General features: G+C 41.4%; 1 protein-coding gene across 5 annotated transcripts in view; it reads left to right on the top strand.

The window, feature by feature from the left end:
• Positions 1–18,977, top strand: part of slc38a3b (solute carrier family 38 member 3b) — a 271,863-nt gene that overhangs the window by 33,338 nt on the left and 219,548 nt on the right. For all 5 annotated transcript variants that reach the window (XR_014601213.1, XM_084063414.1, XM_084063413.1 and 2 more), the window contains 8 exons: positions 8,179–8,261; positions 8,809–8,867; positions 10,976–11,143; positions 11,896–11,975; positions 12,686–12,786; positions 14,247–14,371; positions 15,368–15,512; positions 17,837–17,940. Coding sequence is in view for 4 of the 5 variants with exons in the window: in XM_084063414.1 (XP_083919540.1) it covers positions 8,179–8,261; positions 8,809–8,867; positions 10,976–11,143; positions 11,896–11,975; positions 12,686–12,786; positions 14,247–14,371; positions 15,368–15,512; positions 17,837–17,940 (865 nt within the window). In the remaining variant the exon portion in view is untranslated. The remainder of the gene's footprint in view (positions 1–8,178; positions 8,262–8,808; positions 8,868–10,975; positions 11,144–11,895; positions 11,976–12,685; positions 12,787–14,246; positions 14,372–15,367; positions 15,513–17,836; positions 17,941–18,977) is intronic.

Below are 18,977 nucleotides of genomic sequence, written 5' to 3'. Positions count from 1 at the left end.
GTGGGCACCCCGTTGACAAAACTTAAATATCCAACATCCCAAACAATATCTAGTCTTCTAACAATTGATATAATATCCATATATTGCCCAGCCCTAGGTGACAAAGCATAAATCAAACTACGTGACTAACCTGACACTGAGCATGGGGAGGTTTGGACCAGTGTCACCCAAGGTTTCCATTTGCCGGTATATGTCAGTCATTGGCATATACAATCTTAATTGTCCGTTAAATATGAATATTCCCGGCCACCATGGCCGATTTGAAAAATGTTTATTTAATACTTTTCTTTTTATTATTATAATTATTTATATAATTAATAACTAGATATTAAATAAAGTAACACAACATTACAATATCGGTACGTAGGTTTACAACCATAAATTTAAAGTATTTTTTATGAGTGTACATACAGTCTGTAGCTAATTCTGTGGTGTTATGTCTTGTACTCATATGCATGTAGCATGTCACAAAATGACATCATTCATCACTTTGTTGCAATGAGCGAGTTGCTACGATCAAAGTGATCATGGAAGTACTTAATGAAACTTCCTTGGCATCGTGAAACCGTAAACATGACAGAAACAAAAAAGAAGGCTGATCATGTAGGCTCTAAAGGTTGAATGCGATGCCACGCCCGAAACAGGCTCAAGCTTACTTGGTTTATGCTCTGTAGTATCACGGTATTGTGTACCAAAAAGAGCAGATCTATTCATAGCATGTAAATACTAGATTACTTGTCTGTCCTGACATACATTCAGTTCTTTTTGGCAAGCTACACCTCTGCATGATGGAATAGATATATGCTTTAGGATAAACGCAGGAACAGCACGGTGTTGAAAAGAAGTGCCGCGCCGAGGTGTCGCCATCAGCAGAGTGGTGCACACACACGTGTATCTGCAAACACGCACACATTACGGCTGATCAATTTAACATTTTGGCCCGGAGAAACACAATCTTGACAGTCACGTAGGCCTGCCATAAAAAATGCGTAGCGGAAACCTTGGTGTCACCACCCATGAATCCAAAGCAGGGGTGTGACTACGTTGGTGGCTGGTTATTGGCTGAGCAAAAGGAGGGGCCCGGGGTTTTGGAAAGTAACGGGGAATGTGTTCCACTCCACAAAGACATACCTACTAAGGTACTGCACATGGGGGCTTGCATGACTGAAGTGGACCCAGCCTAACTCACCTGGCCAAATCTAAAAACAAGCCCTGGAGTTGGCAGGCTCATGTGGCAGCATTGCCTCCCCCCCCTCCCCCTCAACCCACCAACGTTGGCAACGTTTAGGAAACACTTATCCACTAGATAGAACAAATTACTTGCAGGACGGTGCGACCTGATGGCTGAATAGTTGGGGTGCATACCACATGGCTTCCAAATGGCTTCTTTGTGTCGCCGGTTTGACTCCTGGTCGGCTGGACTGTTTGCTGTGTGTCGTTACCCTGTTCTTTGTCCACCTTTCCTGTCTCTCTGTCTCACTGTAGGTATTGAAATAAAGCAGTAATGCTGAAAAAAAATATTCTTTGTAGGTCTGAGAGTTCATTTAAACTTTAAATGAACTCTCAGCCTACAAACCTACAAATAATATTTTTTTCAGGGGTGCCCACATTTTTTTTTACTTTAGAACCACTTCTAAAATGATCAGCTCAACAAGATGTAACCGCATCCAAAACATTATTATCCCATTGCTGAAAAGATGTACCTGAGGGGGCTTTGGAATGGGAAATAGTGTGTGTGTGTGTGTGTGTGGGGGGGGGGGGGGGGGGCGTAGCCTAGCCTTCCCATTCTGTATGGATGTGGTAGGTTTTTGAGTTCTTTGCCCCGCACATTTTTATATAACTTTATAATAATACTGACGTTTGCGCGCAACACTCTAGAAAACAAAGCATTGCATCGCGGGTTTGCCTATTATAGAAGCCGTGAAGGGAGCTAACATGCCCTTCTTGATGTCAATCTATCAAATAACCGAAATCCAAGTGGCAGATGCCAAAAAAAATAGTTTTGTGATTTTTGTTTATACATATATTGTTTTATATTGTAATTATTATTTTTTAGGGGCATGTCATGTGGTCTACCTGCACGGCCTTTGTGATCTTTTTGGGAACCCCTGAATGCCACAAATGTTTTACTATGCAGGGTGCTAAACCGACACACTCATCTCAACTCAACTCAACTCAAACTTTATTTATATAGCACATTTAACATGACCAGGTCAACCAAAGTGCTGTACAGGTTCAAAACAAAAGGCAAAACAACGCAATATAAACAGAACATTAGCATACAATGAAATGAACACACAAACGAAATATTAGCACCAGTAAGGAAAAACTTGTCTCATTCACACACACACACACACACACACACACACACACACACACACACACACACACACACACACACACACACACACACACACACACACACACACACACACACACACACACACACACACACGTGTGTGTGTGTGTATGCTTAAATGACAGCAGCAGCTGATGAGACAGGGGTGCCAACCTCAGAGGTCAAGTATAACGGCTAGCAGCCTGGTGGTCACAGACACACAGTTCTACAGAAGCCAGCCACCAGGGGTAGAAATTAACTAAGTACCTTTACTCAAGTACTCAACTTATAAGCACACCTTTGAGGTACTTTTACGTTACCCTTTACTTGTGGTGGCATGGTTCTACATGGTGGCATTGCTACTTTTACTTAAAGCTGCATTCTGTAACGGTCCTGTCTCCTACACAAGTGCTATTTTTGTTTTACCACTGAACTAACAGAGCCTGCCTGCTTGCTCTGGGGAGAAATTCAAAATGTGTGTCAAGCCAGAAACAGGATTGTGTCTCAATAGAACAGGGAGACCAAATATATATATATACGTTGTATTGTATTAACATTCTCTACCATACACATTGGACAAAATAAAAACTTTATTCACGCAAAAAAAAAAAACATAATAGAGCTGTAATAGAAAAAAAAAATCAGAGTTCTTCTTCCACCACGCCTCTGGGGTTTCCAACCCCTCCATGGCGTCAGAGTTCCAGAACAGAAGGAGACAACTGTGTTTATGTCCTTTAAATAGCCTGTGATGTGGTGTGGGTGGCAGATAGATTAGACCTCTCACTCTGGACTGTAAGGGGGAGGAGGGTACGTGGATTCATGCCAAACATGGGGGGGCGCGGGGGGGTCTTATAGCCGCTGCAACTATCGATTGTTTTCTTAGCGATTTATGTTTTGGTTGATCAAGTTTTTTTTTTAAATACTTTTTGGAGAAAAATAAAATAAAAAATGGATTACCGTAAATTTCGGACTATAAGCCGCGACTTTTTTCCCATTTTTCGACCCTGCGGCTTATATAACGGTGCGGCTTATCTATGGATTTTTATAGCTAACGGCCACTAGGGGACCTCCTAAATCTAGGGATTTTACACCCGCGGCTTATAGTCCAGTGCGGCTTATATATGTACAAATCATTCAATTTAGCTGCTGCGGCTTATATTCAGGTGCGGCTTATAGTGCGAAAATTACGGTAGTTTGATTATTCAGTTGAACCCTACTGTCCCTACTCTGGGATGAACATTCAGCAAAAAATTGCAGATCTACGAGCTCACCACCACGTGTCTCAACGCAAGGCATTGCGAGCTTGCAGATTGTCTCTTTTCGGCAAAGAGATTTGTTGGTTTAGAGGGCAAAAAGGAGAGGACCCATAGTATAGTATAGAGCCCCGAGGGGACCTGCCTGGGTCAACTAGGGTTTAAGTGGTATTTAAGTAGCGCACCCCTACACGCCTGCAAAACAACAAAACAAACACAAATAATTTGAACGTGAATGTGTCCAGTAGCAACACGTCTCCATGTGGTGAATGCACGAGGACGCATGACAGCTGCAGTGAGACGAGTGTTATTTCAGTGTTATCTGTCAGGGTATGACGTCGAGCGTGATGCTCGACAAGGTGTTTATTGTAAATACGTTTGTAGCCTTGGGAACCAATGGTTCACCATGCCATGTGGCCCCATAAGGTCAGGAGGAGCCTTTCTCCTGTTCCCTTAATGTGAGGCAGCTTGATGTACAAGTACACCTCATGGACATGACGCTAGCAAGTCACACGATGTACAAGACGTACACCCCCCCCACCCCCTGTCCGTGAGTCTGTCTGTCTGTCTGTCTGTCTGTCTGTCTGTCTGTCTGTCTGTCTGTCTGTCTGTCTGTCTGTCTGTCTGTCTGTCCGTCTGTGGGAAGCTAATATTGTGCACCGCCCTACACAGTGGTGTAAAGTAACTAGGTACAGTTACTCAAGTACTGTACTTAAGGACAATTTTGAGGTACTTTTACTTTACTGGAGTATTTCCAATTGTCTATACTTTTACTTCTACTCCACTTCATCTCGGATGAAAATATTGTACTTTTACTCCACTACAATTATTTGAAAACTTTAGTTACTAGTTACTTTGCAGATATACATTATTACATTATAAAACACACATTAACCACTTTAGCCCTATTTTATACCTAGGCTATTTGAAACTAGCCGATCTACAAGCTCACAACGCGTCGCATCGCGACGCGTTGTGAGCTTGTAGATCTGCTATTTTCAAACATTTTAGTACTTTTACTTTTGCTACTTTAAGTACATTTTGATACCAATACTTTTGTACTTTTACTCAAGTACATTTTGAATTCCGGACTTTTACTTGTAACAGAGTCCTTCTACATTGCAGTATCGATACCTTTACCTAAGTAAAACATTTGAGTACTTTTTCCACCACTGGTAATCTTTGGTATTACTTGGCCGGGGATTGAACCCTTCGTGACCTCCCTGTGTCAGGTGGGACACTCTAAACACAAGGCCACTGAGCTGTTATATTCTAATATAAACATATTTATAGCAATAGGGGATAATCCTCTAATGCTATTCATATAGATTTATTGGGAATACAACTTTGTTGCTAGACTGTGGTCAGGCAGGTTTAGAAAAAGACTGCACGCGCAATAGAATGTATTCATTGGATAACAAATGAGTCGCGATGTGTGTGAGTTTGTAGATTGAAAATAGCCAAAGTATAAAATGGTTATAAAAAGGCTTAAGTGGTTAAGGTATGTTTTGTAATAAAACATCTAAATCTAAATAAGTAACTTGTGTAGTGGAGCAAAAAGTGCATATTTGCCTCTGAGATGTAATGGAGTAGAAGTTTAAACCAGAAAAAAGGAGAAAAGGGGAAATATTCAAGTAAACTAAAAGTATCTCAAAACTGTGCTTAAATGACCACTTCAACCATTTTCAATCTATCTTCAGATAGTTGGTCCATTGTCTCTGTGGACAGAAACCCACCAGTGACATCATCGGTGCAGAATCCAAACTAATAGAAACTGTTCAAGGAAAGTTAGTATATGCTATAATAGAAGCCAGTGTTCTTGCATTAATACACACATTTAATAAAACATTTGAAATCTGATTTTAAATGACCAAACCACTACCACATACCGATGATGTCACCGGTGGGCGGGTTTCCTCCACTGAGACACAGAGCCAGTAGCCAAAAATGGTACCATATTATAATGAGCATTAGTAAGGACCAATTATATGAAGGTTGAAAATGGGTGACGTGGTCCTTTAAGTACACTAATTAAGTACATTTACTTGGTTACCTTCCACCACGGCTCTAATGAAAACGGATCACCTTGACCCCGCTGACCGATGGCTCCTACAAAGGACATGGGACTTCCTCTGCTGTCAAGGGACATGCCCTCTGCACCCCACCCACCCCCCCACATCCCCCAGTGCACTTGAGCCCTGCACAGATCAAGTGGATCAATGGATCCAGTAGCGAGGCGATCGTTGTTGAGAGGGTTAAGAATAAACTGGCTCAACATCATAACCCCGGGGGCTATTATGTCACAACTAGTCTGCAATAGCCAGGATTTGAGAGACAACATGAGCCCAGTGAGGGGGTTTAAAGGGCAAGACCACTTTGGTCTGAGGTTTGGGTTGTGTAGTTACCTTGCCATGATGTAACTCCAAAGGTGGACAAGAAATCAAAAATAATTGCTCCATTGATTAGAAATTGATAATTATAAATATACTCCTCATTGACTTACATTGTATGGCAAAACAGCTCTCAAAGTCACTCTTTTAGCACATAACGAACACAAACAAAGTTGATTCAGACAATATAGAACATCACCAAACCCAGTACTTTTTTTCTAATAGAATTGTCAACTTCCTTTTGATTTAGCTATTTTTATTAGGAAAACCCGGACTGGATTTGCGGATTTGGATCCGGATCCGGATCTTCAAACAGTAAAATCGACAGGAAGTTGACATCTTTATTAAAAAAACAGCACTGGGTTTGGTGAAGTTCTATATTGTCTGAATCAACTTTGTTCGTTTACGTGCTAAAAGAGTGACTTTGAGAGCTGTTAAATCGTACAATGCAAGTCATTGAGGAGCATATTTTGAATTATGAATTTCTATTCAATGGAGTAATTATTTTAGATTTCTTGTCCACCTTTGGAGTTAAATCATGGCAAGGTAACTACACAACCCAAACCTCAGACCAAAGTGGTCTTGCCTTTTAAACCTCTAGGCTGAACACACACTGCCTGTGAGAGTGCTTAACCATGGTGTTATAAGTACTGTATGTCATCATAAGACACATATCGCCGCAGTCGGGCTAGAAACCTTGTATCTCCGTATTTAAAACGTTTTTTCGTAAATGAATGTCCTACATCGTCATACAAAAGTACCTGAACAAGCTAATCTACAAGCGCACGATGCGTCATGACCAACTTTTTTGCGATACATTTTTTTTAAAAGTGAAATTCAATGTGGTTAAGTGTGTCTGTGTCTCTGAATGGAGGTGCATAGCCTACTCTGTGTTCTAAAGCATTGAATGGTGAAATGATGAAACACATTTCTGGTCTGTATCACAAATCATCCACGCCTCTCAGGTCACCTGGGACAGGTGAGGTTTTTCTCCCCAGAATCAGAACCAAACGTAGAGAAGCAGCATACAGTTTTTATGCACCACCACAGACTCCCAGAAAACTGCAGGTCTGCTACAAGTCTCAGTTATTTTAAGCAAAAAGCAAAAAAGAAGTCTAGTCTAGTCTTTCTTTCTTTCCCCCCCTCTTTTTCCCCTAGTTTTTATTTTTATTAGATCCAAATGTCCTTTCATAATGTGTTTATTTTGCTGTAGTGATGGATTCATGCTCAAATGTTTTGTGTAAAGCACTGTGAACTGCATTGGTGTTGAAATGTACGCTGTGAACATGTTCAAATAAACCTCGCCTCGCCTCGGCCACCCCGCTCCAGAACCTCTGTGAGGTCAATGGCTTCAAGAGGGCCCAGAATGTTTGGAAGGCCTGTGAAGGGGCGATATTACAGTGTGTCTGGATGGGTTATGGCTGCTTAGCTTCTATTTGATGTTGTTTGGGTTGGGGGGAAGGGGGGGGGGGGTGGTGTGGTGTGACATAAGAGTCACTGACAGTGTCGGTGTCACGTACACGTATATGTCACCGTCACTCTTGCCGACGTGCCTCTTGAGTTGTCACACAAATCACCAGACTTATGCAACAACAAAAATGTCTCCTTATGCAATAACGCTTTGCCTTATGCAACAAAGATTTTCCGTCATCAGTTTTGCAGGCTGGATATTAATCGCTTATTAATGCCCAAGCCCGGTTTTATACTTTGTCGTGCGACGGTGTCGAGTGACGAAGATAGCCGATGTAAAAGCTCACAACAATGTTTTGCTATTTTCAAAGACTTTTGAAATTCTTTGAAAATGTGTGTAAATCTGCCCTTACTATTATGCCCAAAATAGGGATGCCAGGTTGAAAGTAGTTTATTGGTTCCTATACTTTTATACAAAAGAGAGGGTATATGCACACTCTTTCACCTTAAATGTGATGTTCTGTCTACATTGCTCTCGTCTGTTTTGTTATTGTTGAGTGCACCAACATTGTACACTACACTACAGGTGCTCGTCAAACATTTTGAATATCATGGAAAAGTTCATGTGCGTGTAAGGAATATGCAAGGAACAAATTAATAAAATAGAAAGTATCATTTCATTATCAAAAATGTATATTATTATTATTGTGATATAATATATATCACAAATATTTCCCTTCATGTGTGAATCTAGAATAATCACTTCACTTTTTGAATTACATTCCAGTCTGTGGTATCTGAATGGCAACTACCTGGTCATCATGGTCTCTGCCAGCATCATCCTGCCCCTGGCTCTGATGAAACAGCTTGGTGAGTACAACCAACTCCCTGTTCTCATGTCACCTCTAAAGCAGTGGTTCTCAAACCTTTTCATGTCAAGGACCCCCAAATTCATATGTAATTGGCCACCGACCCCCGTCTGAGAATGTTTTCTGCCAGGGACCACCAGAAGAGAAGATTTAAGCAAACGAATTATCCAAATTATTCAAAACGTTCATTTTTGATATTTTTCAAACATTTCCCCCCAAAAAATCTGGGGACCCTCTGGTACAATCTCGACATTAACATTTCGTTAATGTCTATTCACTTTTCAGGATTCAAATTCAAAAATAGCAGATCTACAAGAGTTTGTGTGACACTTGTAGTATTCATTTACGGGAAAAAAACGTTTTAAAAAAGTTAAAATATGGAGATAAGAGGTTTCTGCCCGACAGCAGTCATTTCCAAAGCCTCTTTCATCTTTCTAGTACAGTGATTCCACTAGTCGTGTTTCCTTCCACAAGTTCAATGTCCAATTATGAATGTATTTATTATGAGCTGTGATGTTTAAAAGCTGCCATTTATTCCCTGTCCACAGGTTACCTGGGCTACACCAGCGGCTTCTCCCTCAGCTGCATGGTCTTCTTCCTCTCCGCAGTAAGTGGCTGCATGCTAGCGCTTCCTCTGTCCGCAGTGGTGGGCAGTGATTATTCATAATGTATTTTTGTAAGTCTGGCTCCCTTCCTAGAAATGTAGTGGGAGTCAGAAGAACAATACCGCCCTACGAAGCCAAAGTGCAGTAACCATGCAAAACAAATTAACTGATAAAAGGGTTTAAAAGTGCTTCAATTTGTCTTCAAGATGGGTTATCAGCAAATAAGTGATATTACACTAATTGTATAGCTGTTCTTGAGGTAATTATTTCCACCCCCCAAATCACAAAGGGTAATTTGACATTTGGGATACACAAATAAGTCAGTGTGTCCAAAAACGTAGTTACTGCACTTTGGCTTTGTGGGGCAGAATAATTGTCGTTGAAATGTAGTGGAATGAAATTGTGAAAGTCATAAGCTTCCAATGTTTTGTTGTTGAAATAAATAAATAAATAAATACCCATGTCAAGTACAGATACTCAAAAAGAAGCACAGCACTCGAGTAAATGTACCTAGTTTACTGTTCAGCACCGGTAGCGCGACAACACCGGCGCGAAACCAAGCATAACGGGGCATTTCCTCACTGCAGTGAGTGCATGGTGCATGGCCGTATGCAGTGTTGCCAGGTCTGCTTATTGTAATTTCCCCCCAAGATTTTATTTGAAAATAGCAGATCTACAAGCTCACAACGCGACGCGTTGTGAGCTTGTAGATCTGCTATTTTCAAATCGCTTATGTATGTTTAAAGTGCTCATGTGGCCCATAGTCGCTTCTTTTGGGCTTGTTTTCCTAGACCTGGTTGCTTGTTTCTGTCACAGAGTCTGGCAACACTGGCCGTATGCCTGGCAGGCAGGCAGGCATTCGTCACGGACTGCTGCTCTGTATGGGGTGTGTGTTTTTTTGCTGACTTGTCTGATTTGGCATCACTTTTTAATCCCACTACACAGCGCTGTCTGCAGCAGTATGTGGTATTCGGGCTCGGGTTGATAGAGGAATGTTAGAGCTGCTTATTATAGGACATCAAAGGGAGAAGGAAACCAAAGTGCTTGAGACTGACTCACACTAATCTGCCGTGAAATGGTTTTTTTTCTGAGCCACCCTCGCTCACCTCCCCTTTGGCTTAATGTACTACATCGCACAACGGTGTGACTTGCCGGGGGGGGGGGGGGGGGCGGACGGACGTTTTTTTTCCAAGCGAACGACGTGTTGCATCGCGATGCGTTGATAGCTTGAAAAACAGTTTGTTCCGGCAAGCTACACCAATATGCTACGGCATGTAAATTAAGCTTTTGCGTTAAATCGCCCTTTTCCATGAGTTAGTCTACCTCTTCATGTGTGGCTGATCTCCGAAAGCTGCCGTTTGTTTTCTCTGACACCATCCCCCCCCCCATGCCTGCTCTTTATCCACTCTCAACCTGGCATCCCTATTTTGGGCATACAGTATCATTATAAGCTTGTAGATTGGCTGTTTTCACCATGGGACACTGCCAAACGACAACATATATAATAGGACATACATAGGTGGTTAGAGGAGTACTTTAGTTCAACCTATCTTCACAGGTATAATCGGTCCTCTCCTCACTAATGCTCATTATAAGATACCACCATATCTGTCTACTCACTCTGTGGAGGGCTGTGGACAGTGCAGAAACCTGCCTACCAGTGGCATCATCAGTAGGCAGGTTTGGACATTTCGAACAAGATTTTAAACTTTATTTCTACTCTTTATTGATGCGAGAACCAATGGCTTCTATTTCAGCATGCTAGCTTTCCAGGAAGAGAAAGGCTGTAGTTTCTATTAGCTTGGAATCCCCAGCGATGATGTCATTGGTAGGCAGGTTTCTGAACTGTCCACAGCACGCCAATGAGACACGGAGTGAGTAGACTGGAATGGTGGCATCTTATTAGTGAGGACCGTTATCTGAAGACAACGTTGAAATTGGGTGAAGTGCTCCTTTAACCATTTGAACCCCAGCATCCATGTTCTGGGGGGAACATAAGCCAAAAGACATTATAGGTGTAGTCAGAAAAAAGCAGTCCAAGTACAGAGACAACCCATGGGGTCCAGTTTACTAAGTATCGAGGGTTTAAGTGGTCCATGTCTCTCTGCAGGTTATCTACAAGAAGTTCCAGATTCCCTGTCCATTCGAGGAGTACACGTCTAACACCACGGCGGCACACCTCCACCTGAACGCCTCCGCCATCGCCCACAACGGCCTGGTGCACGAGGCTGAGGATGATTCCCACTGCGCACCGCGCATGTTCACCATGAACTCACAGGTAGACACGTCATCATCTAGAGAAGAAGCCACGACCATCACATTTTGCAATGAAACTTCATTCGACCGCCATTGTTGACACAAATGTTCAGATGCTCAGAAAGCCAGCAAGCCGCCACCGCTCCGACCAGTTATTCCAAATGATTTATTGATTGATTGATTGACTGATTGATTGATTGATTTATTGAATACTTTATTAACAAGTTTGAAAACATTACGGCAGTACAGTATAGAACAACCCCAAAAAAATAAACGTGATAAAAGTCTAACACAAAAAGCCCCGGGGGGCTTGTTTCCATTGTGGTACCAGAGAGCACCCGGGGGCACTCCGGCGTATTTCCGAACACACAAACTGTGTAATGGGGTGGCACCTGGGGTGGCACCTCATATTCCAGGGGTGGTACTGTACGTGCCACCTCAGGCCACCCTCTAGACATGCCACTGGGGCAAAATGCCAAACATCAACATCAATTCACGTAGTAATCTTATGTCACCAAGGAAACACAATGAGGGAATAGAAATACTTTGACACAAACTTCCAAAGTTAATCAATCAGTCTCATGATCCTTTATGATAAATAAATAGCATGTGAAGTTTCATGGACTTGTGTTGTGATTTGATGATACGGTGTGTTGTGTCATTACAAACAGAATGACATACTGTACTTTACATGCAAACAGACGGCTTGTTACAGTTGTGTCTCATCTAATGATACAGTATATGACGTATGTTTGTGCATGCATGTCATTACAGACGGCGTATACCGTTCCCATCCTGGCCTTTGCATTCGTGTGCCATCCAGAGGTGCTACCCATCTACACCGAGCTCCGCAAGTAAGACACACTTCATTTACAGTGTCACACTGTGGTACCTGCTCTGTTTCCTTAAGCCATTAAGACCTGAAGCTGATTCTACAAATGTCTTCTAAATCTCAACAGCATTCTGAAAAACGTATGTTCAGTGGTGCTCAAACTTTTACATGTCAAGGACCCCCAAAATTATATGTATTTGGCCGCGGACCCCCATCTCAAAATATTTAGTTCCAGGGATCCCCCAGAAGCAAAGATTTGAGTTGTTCGCTTTAAAATAATATATTTTTTTGTAGATTTTTTTTTATTCAGGTCTTAATGGGTTAAGCTTCAAGGGGGTTTATTTTATTTGCCTAAAATAAGGGTTACATTGATCTATGTTCCAATAGCACTCATTGAGTGTTTGTTCAGTAACAGGTCTCTATTAAAGAGCTTAGAAAATCAATTTTCAGGTCAGGATAGAGGATATACCTAATGTATCAGGAGAGAGAAATCCTACAGGATAAACAAGTGAAATTGGAAGTAATGAAACAAAATAAATTAGCGCGCTAAATTGGAACTGAAATACTATAAAACAGAAGCTGATAATGACCTTTGTGGCATTCTCTCTCCTGATTTAATACAATTTGTGTCCCGACCTGAAAATGCATTTTCTGTTGAGCTGGAGTCCACACATGGTGGAGCAGAATTGTGACATTATTCCCCTAACTGTCTATCTGCGTGTGTCGTTTCAGTCCCACTAAGAAGAGGATGCAACAGGTGTCTAATATATCCATTCTTGTCATGTACACCATGTACTTCCTGGCTGCCCTCTTTGGCTACCTGACCTTCTATGGTAAGAGCATATCACCCCCTGGCCTTTATCTACAAACTCACGTTGCGCCGTGATGTGACACGCTGTGTGCTTGTAGATAGGCCATTTTGACAATTTTTCAAAATCTTCACCTATAATGACATGGTTGAAAGTTGCTCCAACGTCTGTCTGTTTCACTGTGATGGTGTAAGTGAAAGTGATTAAGTTTGTCTGCGGGTTTTATAATTATTTAACCAATGAAAAGCATTTACGAGAGCTTGTGACTGAATAATAACTACATTGGAACACAGGTTATTCTTTCCATTTCCTGAAAAGTTATGTTTTTGCTCATACAAGGTTTCTGCCCAACAGCGACAATATCTACAGTACAGGGTATATGAGGTTACACTGTATGTTGTTCCAGGACATATTCTTTGGTTTGTGTTGCTTTGTAGATATAGGGTCCTTGCTCCCTCTTGTGGTGAATTTAAGTTGTTTCACGTCACTTCTAAACAACAATATAAACTAATATTATAATAATCCTTATTTGCATAACACCGTAGCATAGAATAGACCACATCTTTCTAAAAGGAGTCATACTGCATGTGCAGTTCCTTGTTCCCTTGTTCTTCAGATAAGCCAGAAGCAAATGATAAAATGACGTGTGTTGCTTTCTAAACGATAAGGTCCTTGCTCCCTCTTGTGGTGAATGAATCTATATTGTTTAACAGCACTTAAACACAATAATATATATACTTATAATTTAGTAACCTTATTTGCATAGCACTTGTGGAACAATACTGTTTGACAAGAGGTATTGCCTGAAGCTCAAAGCACAATATCTCTCCTGCTGATTGATTGACATTTTCATTGACACAAATGCATGTCTTTGCTGTCGGGAGGAAACCTTAGAATGTCCTCAACCGTTACTTTTCAGGAAATGGGGAAAAAGGAACCTGTGTTCCAATGTAGTTATGGTTTAGTCAAAGCTCACAGGTTTAAAGATTTGTTTTTTTTTGGTATTTTTTTATTGTTTTTATTGGAGAGGGACAGGGAAAGTATGTCGACAGGAAGAATGGGGAGAGAGATGGGGGAAGACATGCAGGAAAGGCCGACGGGAACGGGACGCGAACCCGCGGCACACTGCTATTAAGGATTTGCAACCAGGGTGCCTAGACCGCGACGCCACGGTCTAGGCCAAAAGCTCACAGGTTTAACACTCTTGTCAATACATAGGTTCAATATTTATGAAACCCACTGACAGACATAACCACGTTCACTTTCAAACTGTCTTAAAAGTTGCCAAAATAGCACATCTACAAAAAAGGCAATGGGGTACTAATGTATATCGAACTCGGCGATTGAAATTAAAATGTTTAAGAACCACTGCTTTACAGTGTTCCGAAAATACCATAAGGTGTTGATTCAATGCACCCCACCATTTACCATTCAGAATAAAGAGAATTGTGTCCATGAAACGTTGTGTCTTTCCATCCTCATAGGTCAGGTGGAGCCTGAGCTGCTGCACACGTACAGTCGCATCGACCCTTACGACACTCTGATCCTGTGTGTGAGAGTGGCCGTCCTCACCGCCGTCTCGCTGACTGTCCCCATTGTGCTGTTCCCTGTAAGTTAGACGTGGCCTCTGCCATTTTGAATACATGTATATATATATACACAGGGACTCCGTTGTACAATGTGTCGCTTGTCAGCAAACTCGAGCGCACAACGGTGTGTTGTGCGCTCGAGTATAGATATATACCATGCGGATCAGTCTCGGTTACTTGTCCACATGCTTTTGTTATTTTTTGTTTTGCTTGACTACAGATGTACAAAATGTAGGCATGTAAGGATTCACTCAACTCAAGATACGATTCGAATCACGATACTAATATCACAATACAATTTTCATAATTTTTTAAACTCAATTTTTTTTTCCAGACAAATGAACAAAATTTTCTTCTCTTTTCTTTTTCTTTTTTTTTTTTTTTTTTTTTTAACAATACTGTGTATTCTCTTATCCTCTTTACTCTACAGTAGCAAATGACTGAAACCTATTTTTTTAACGTGCCCTCTGCTGTTTGCATCGCGATACATTCTGTATCAAATTAAATTGTCAACAGTTTGAATCAATTTTAATCGATTTACGATAAATCGTTACATGTTACAGAATGTTATTTTGATAGATTTATTGTTTAGCTGGTATCTTAGGTTCTTTGAGGCAATACTTTGTTCTCTCTGCACTCACTACTTACAGTATGTGACTGTATTTACCTTGTTGTTTGTTGACTAGTGCTTACTCTGCTTATTCCGATCTGGCACTTAACTAAGTTGCTTTAGATCAGTGCTTCTCAAACTTTTTCACGTCAAGGACCCCCAAATTGATACATATCAGCCCACACGGACCCCCATTTGAAAATATATGCCAGGGACCCCCAAAAGAGACAAGGCTATAGCAGTGATTCCAAACCATTTTAATTTCAAGGAACCCAATTTGATATATATGCGTACAAATGTTGGTTCCATTTGTACCCTCTCTGAGTTGCTGACCCATAAGTGTCTGACTTGTAAAATGTAAATCAAGTATGTGTGCTGATGATCTGGTGACGTTTGCATCCTGCAGGTGCGCAGGGCCATCCAGCATATGTTTTTCCCCAGCAATACCTTCAACTGGCTGCGACACATCGCCATCGCCGTCATTCTGCTCAGCATAATCAACATGCTGGTCATCTTTGCTCCCAGCATCCTGGGCATCTTCGGCATCATCGGTTAGTAGTACCGCCATCCAACTGCTGCTGCTTGCATGGGGCTCGTGGATTAAGGCAAAATAACACCTCAGGACTGGAATATATTGTGTGGCCATTGGTCAAGTCCTAATGTGCGATTTGTGAAACAGTGTGAAAGGAGCCCCCCAACACTTAACGCGGTTTCCTAAACAATTAGCACACAACATTATTAACAAATTATTATGCTTTAGTCATTTGTTCCTGCTGTTCTACACACTGGCAACCAGGTGAAGATTAGTAGATTAGTAGATTAGATAGAAGGGTTTGCATGTTAGAAGTAATGATATTAGTTTACTTATTACTTTGTATCAAATGTAATTAGATATATTACTTGTTATATTACTATATTACTTTTGCTACCCGCCCCCCTCTCCTTCCCAGAAAGTGATACAACACCTTCAGCTCCTTTTAGAACTAAATCCACTTTATTGGAACAATGATTAACATCACAGGAGGAGTCACCAATCAATCAGCCAAACTGAACACACTGCAGACTCTCAAATCTGATGGCATACAATGCTATACAGTATATGTATACTATATTTTAGTGTGTAATATATTACAGTTTTTGCCTTCTTCTTTTTTTTACCCCTTTTACTCCCCAATTTAGTCGTTATGACAATTAATTCTGTGACATATGTGTGTGTTGTCACTGCTGTTGTCTCCTATACTGACTCACCTGTCAGTGAGGAGCCCCCACCGGGAGGATGTAGAGCCTTCTACTCCTCCCGCCCAACACGCCCTGCTGACGGGTGCCGCCCCCAGCCCGTAGGAGTGTGTGCAGTGACCAATAATATCACCCTCCCCGCCCGGCTTCTCTTCCCCGAACACGGGCCAATTGTGTTCGTATTCGTACGGACGCTCGACAAAGCCGGATGCTTCACGGTGGATTTGAACCATAGAGTTAAAAATAATAGAGAGGGCACCGGATATCCCCTCCCATCCACTTGCATTGAGTTGCTCACCCAGCGCATGGGCCGAAATCACCCCTTCTTCCGGGTTGTGAAATGTGATGGGCGAGGCCTTATTTGGGGCTTCTGCGACGCGATTTGTGTCACAGAGGTGCTCAGCCCCGTGCGCAAGCTCGTGAGTCGAGCCCATTGGTCGAAACCGCTTTCGCTCGTTCATGTACAGTGGCCCAAGCTGTTTTTTAGCGGCAGTACCTATGAACGACCAGCATGTCCATTGCGCTTCAATGCAACCTCTGGGTTCTGGGGGCTTGATTTGAACCCATCAGCCTCCGCGGTGGTCGGCCGGCGCTTTACCACTGCTCCACGCGAGAGACTGTTTTGGCTATTTTAATCCCTTGTAATATTATAAGTTATTGCCCAACACTGGTTGAGGGTGCCAGGTTTGTTTTAGCTTCTGATACCTCTGACCTCGTCTTAAAAGGAAAACTAAAAAGCTGTGACGTGTGTGTGTGTGTTGCGTCAGCCTGGTAAACACACGGACAGAGTCAATAGTGTTGTTCCAGAGTTCACGGAACTGTTCACAGCACGTGGATGCACATGCGCACGTGCACACTTACGCACACATGCACACACACACACACGCACGCACGCACGCACACACACACACACACACACACACACACACACACACACACACACACACACACACACACACACACACACACACACACACACACACACACAAATATGTATTGCATACACTCTTGACACACACTGTCAGTAGAGCACACAGCTGCTGTTGTGACCTCAGTTCTGTGTTTGAACTCCAACAACCATTTGTGCCTGTTTTTAACCTGGCGTCCCTATTTTGGCCATGTCATTGTAGGCGAACATTTTCAAGAATTTAAAATGATTTAAAGGGGGTCTAAGTGTTTTTTTGTTGTTGTTAATCTAAGTGTTAAATAGCTCTTGTATTCTGATAGAGTTATCATTGTTATAGACGGGATCTCCCCGTCTCTCTAGCTCTTTAGTAAACAGGAAATACATGTTTAGGTGAAATTGGAAGTGATAGTGATAAAAAAAAGAGCAGACAATTTTTTTATTGTAACAATATAAAATTGAAGTTTATTAATAGGTGCTCTTTCCAGATTGGATGAAATTGGTGACCCACCTGAAAATGTATTTTCTGTTTACTGCAAACTGGAGAGACTGTTACTGAACGAATGATCTATAGAAATGACTATCGGAATATAGAGCTTTATTTATTTATTTATTTATTAACAAAAACAAAATCACTTACCGCACCTTTTTAATAGAAAATTAAAAAATGTAAAAACATTTTTTTTTAAATATAATATCATATTAAGTGCTTAACTTCTCTCATTCTCTGACCAGGTGCAACATCTGCTCCCTGCCTCATCTTCATCTTCCCAGCTGTCTTCTACATCCGTATAGTTCCTGAAGACGATGAACCTATGACGTCTAGACCCAAGATAATAGTGAGCACCACACATCCTTTCACCCTAACCTATAAACATGTGCACTCCACTATAGGGGGTTCGCCAAATCTTTGTGTGATAGGATTTCGTTTTTTTACATTAACCACTTGAACACTAGAATTCCTTTTCTGAGGGGAACATTAGCCAAAAATGGCAGATCTACAAGCTCTCAACGCCTCGCGCTGCGAGGCGTTGAGAGCTTGTAGATCTGCTATTTTTGGCAAAGAGGCTATAGGTGTAGAGGGAAAAAAGAGCAGACTAAGTAAAAAAAAACTTTAATCTGAAACACAATTTTATACAATATAGAGTAGGGGGTCCCTGCTTCATCTCTTTCTTAGCTAGGGGGTCCTTGGCCTGAAAACGTTGCAGACCCCTGTTCTAGATGGGTGCTTCTCAAACATTTTCATGTCAAGGACCCCCAAATTATACACTCCCAAAGTGTTGACTCTTACATTACAAAACAAATCACTTGCACTGTGATTCCACCGTGTTTTTTTTTCAAAGGTATACACATGCAATCATTATAAGCAACCTGAAGCTTGTAGATGCTTGCCTTCCTGACTGAATCCATTAAGACCGGGGAAAGTATCTGGCATTTTTAGATTTCTTTGGCTATTCAAAAATTGCTGATATATAAGCACAGAGTGCCGCGCTATGAGCTTGTAGATCTGCTATTTTTGAAAAATCATGAAAATGTGTGCAAATCATTGAATATATATATATTATATTATATATATATTTTAAAGCGAACATTTTTTACTCACATCTTTGCTTCTGGGGGTCCCTGGAACAAAATATTTTGAGCTGGGGGTCCGCGGTCAAATACATATCCGCGGCCAAATACATATCGTCCTTGACATGAAAAATGTTTGAGAACCACTGATTATAGCAACATTTTATTTTCTTAACCCAGAAGTTAAGATTTGAGTTATAAATGTTCGCTTTAAACATATATATTCAAAGATTTGCAAAAATGTTCATGATTATATATTTTTTAGCAGATCTACAAGCTCAAAACACGGCACTCGGTGCCGTGT

This window comes from Gymnoscopelus microlampas, assembly GCF_963454915.1.
Source record: "Gymnoscopelus microlampas genome assembly, chromosome: 7".
In the NCBI taxonomy this organism is placed as follows: domain Eukaryota; kingdom Metazoa; phylum Chordata; class Actinopteri; order Myctophiformes; family Myctophidae; genus Gymnoscopelus; species Gymnoscopelus microlampas.
Note: the sequence above shows the minus strand (reverse complement) of the source record. Positions and strands in the feature narration are given on the sequence as shown.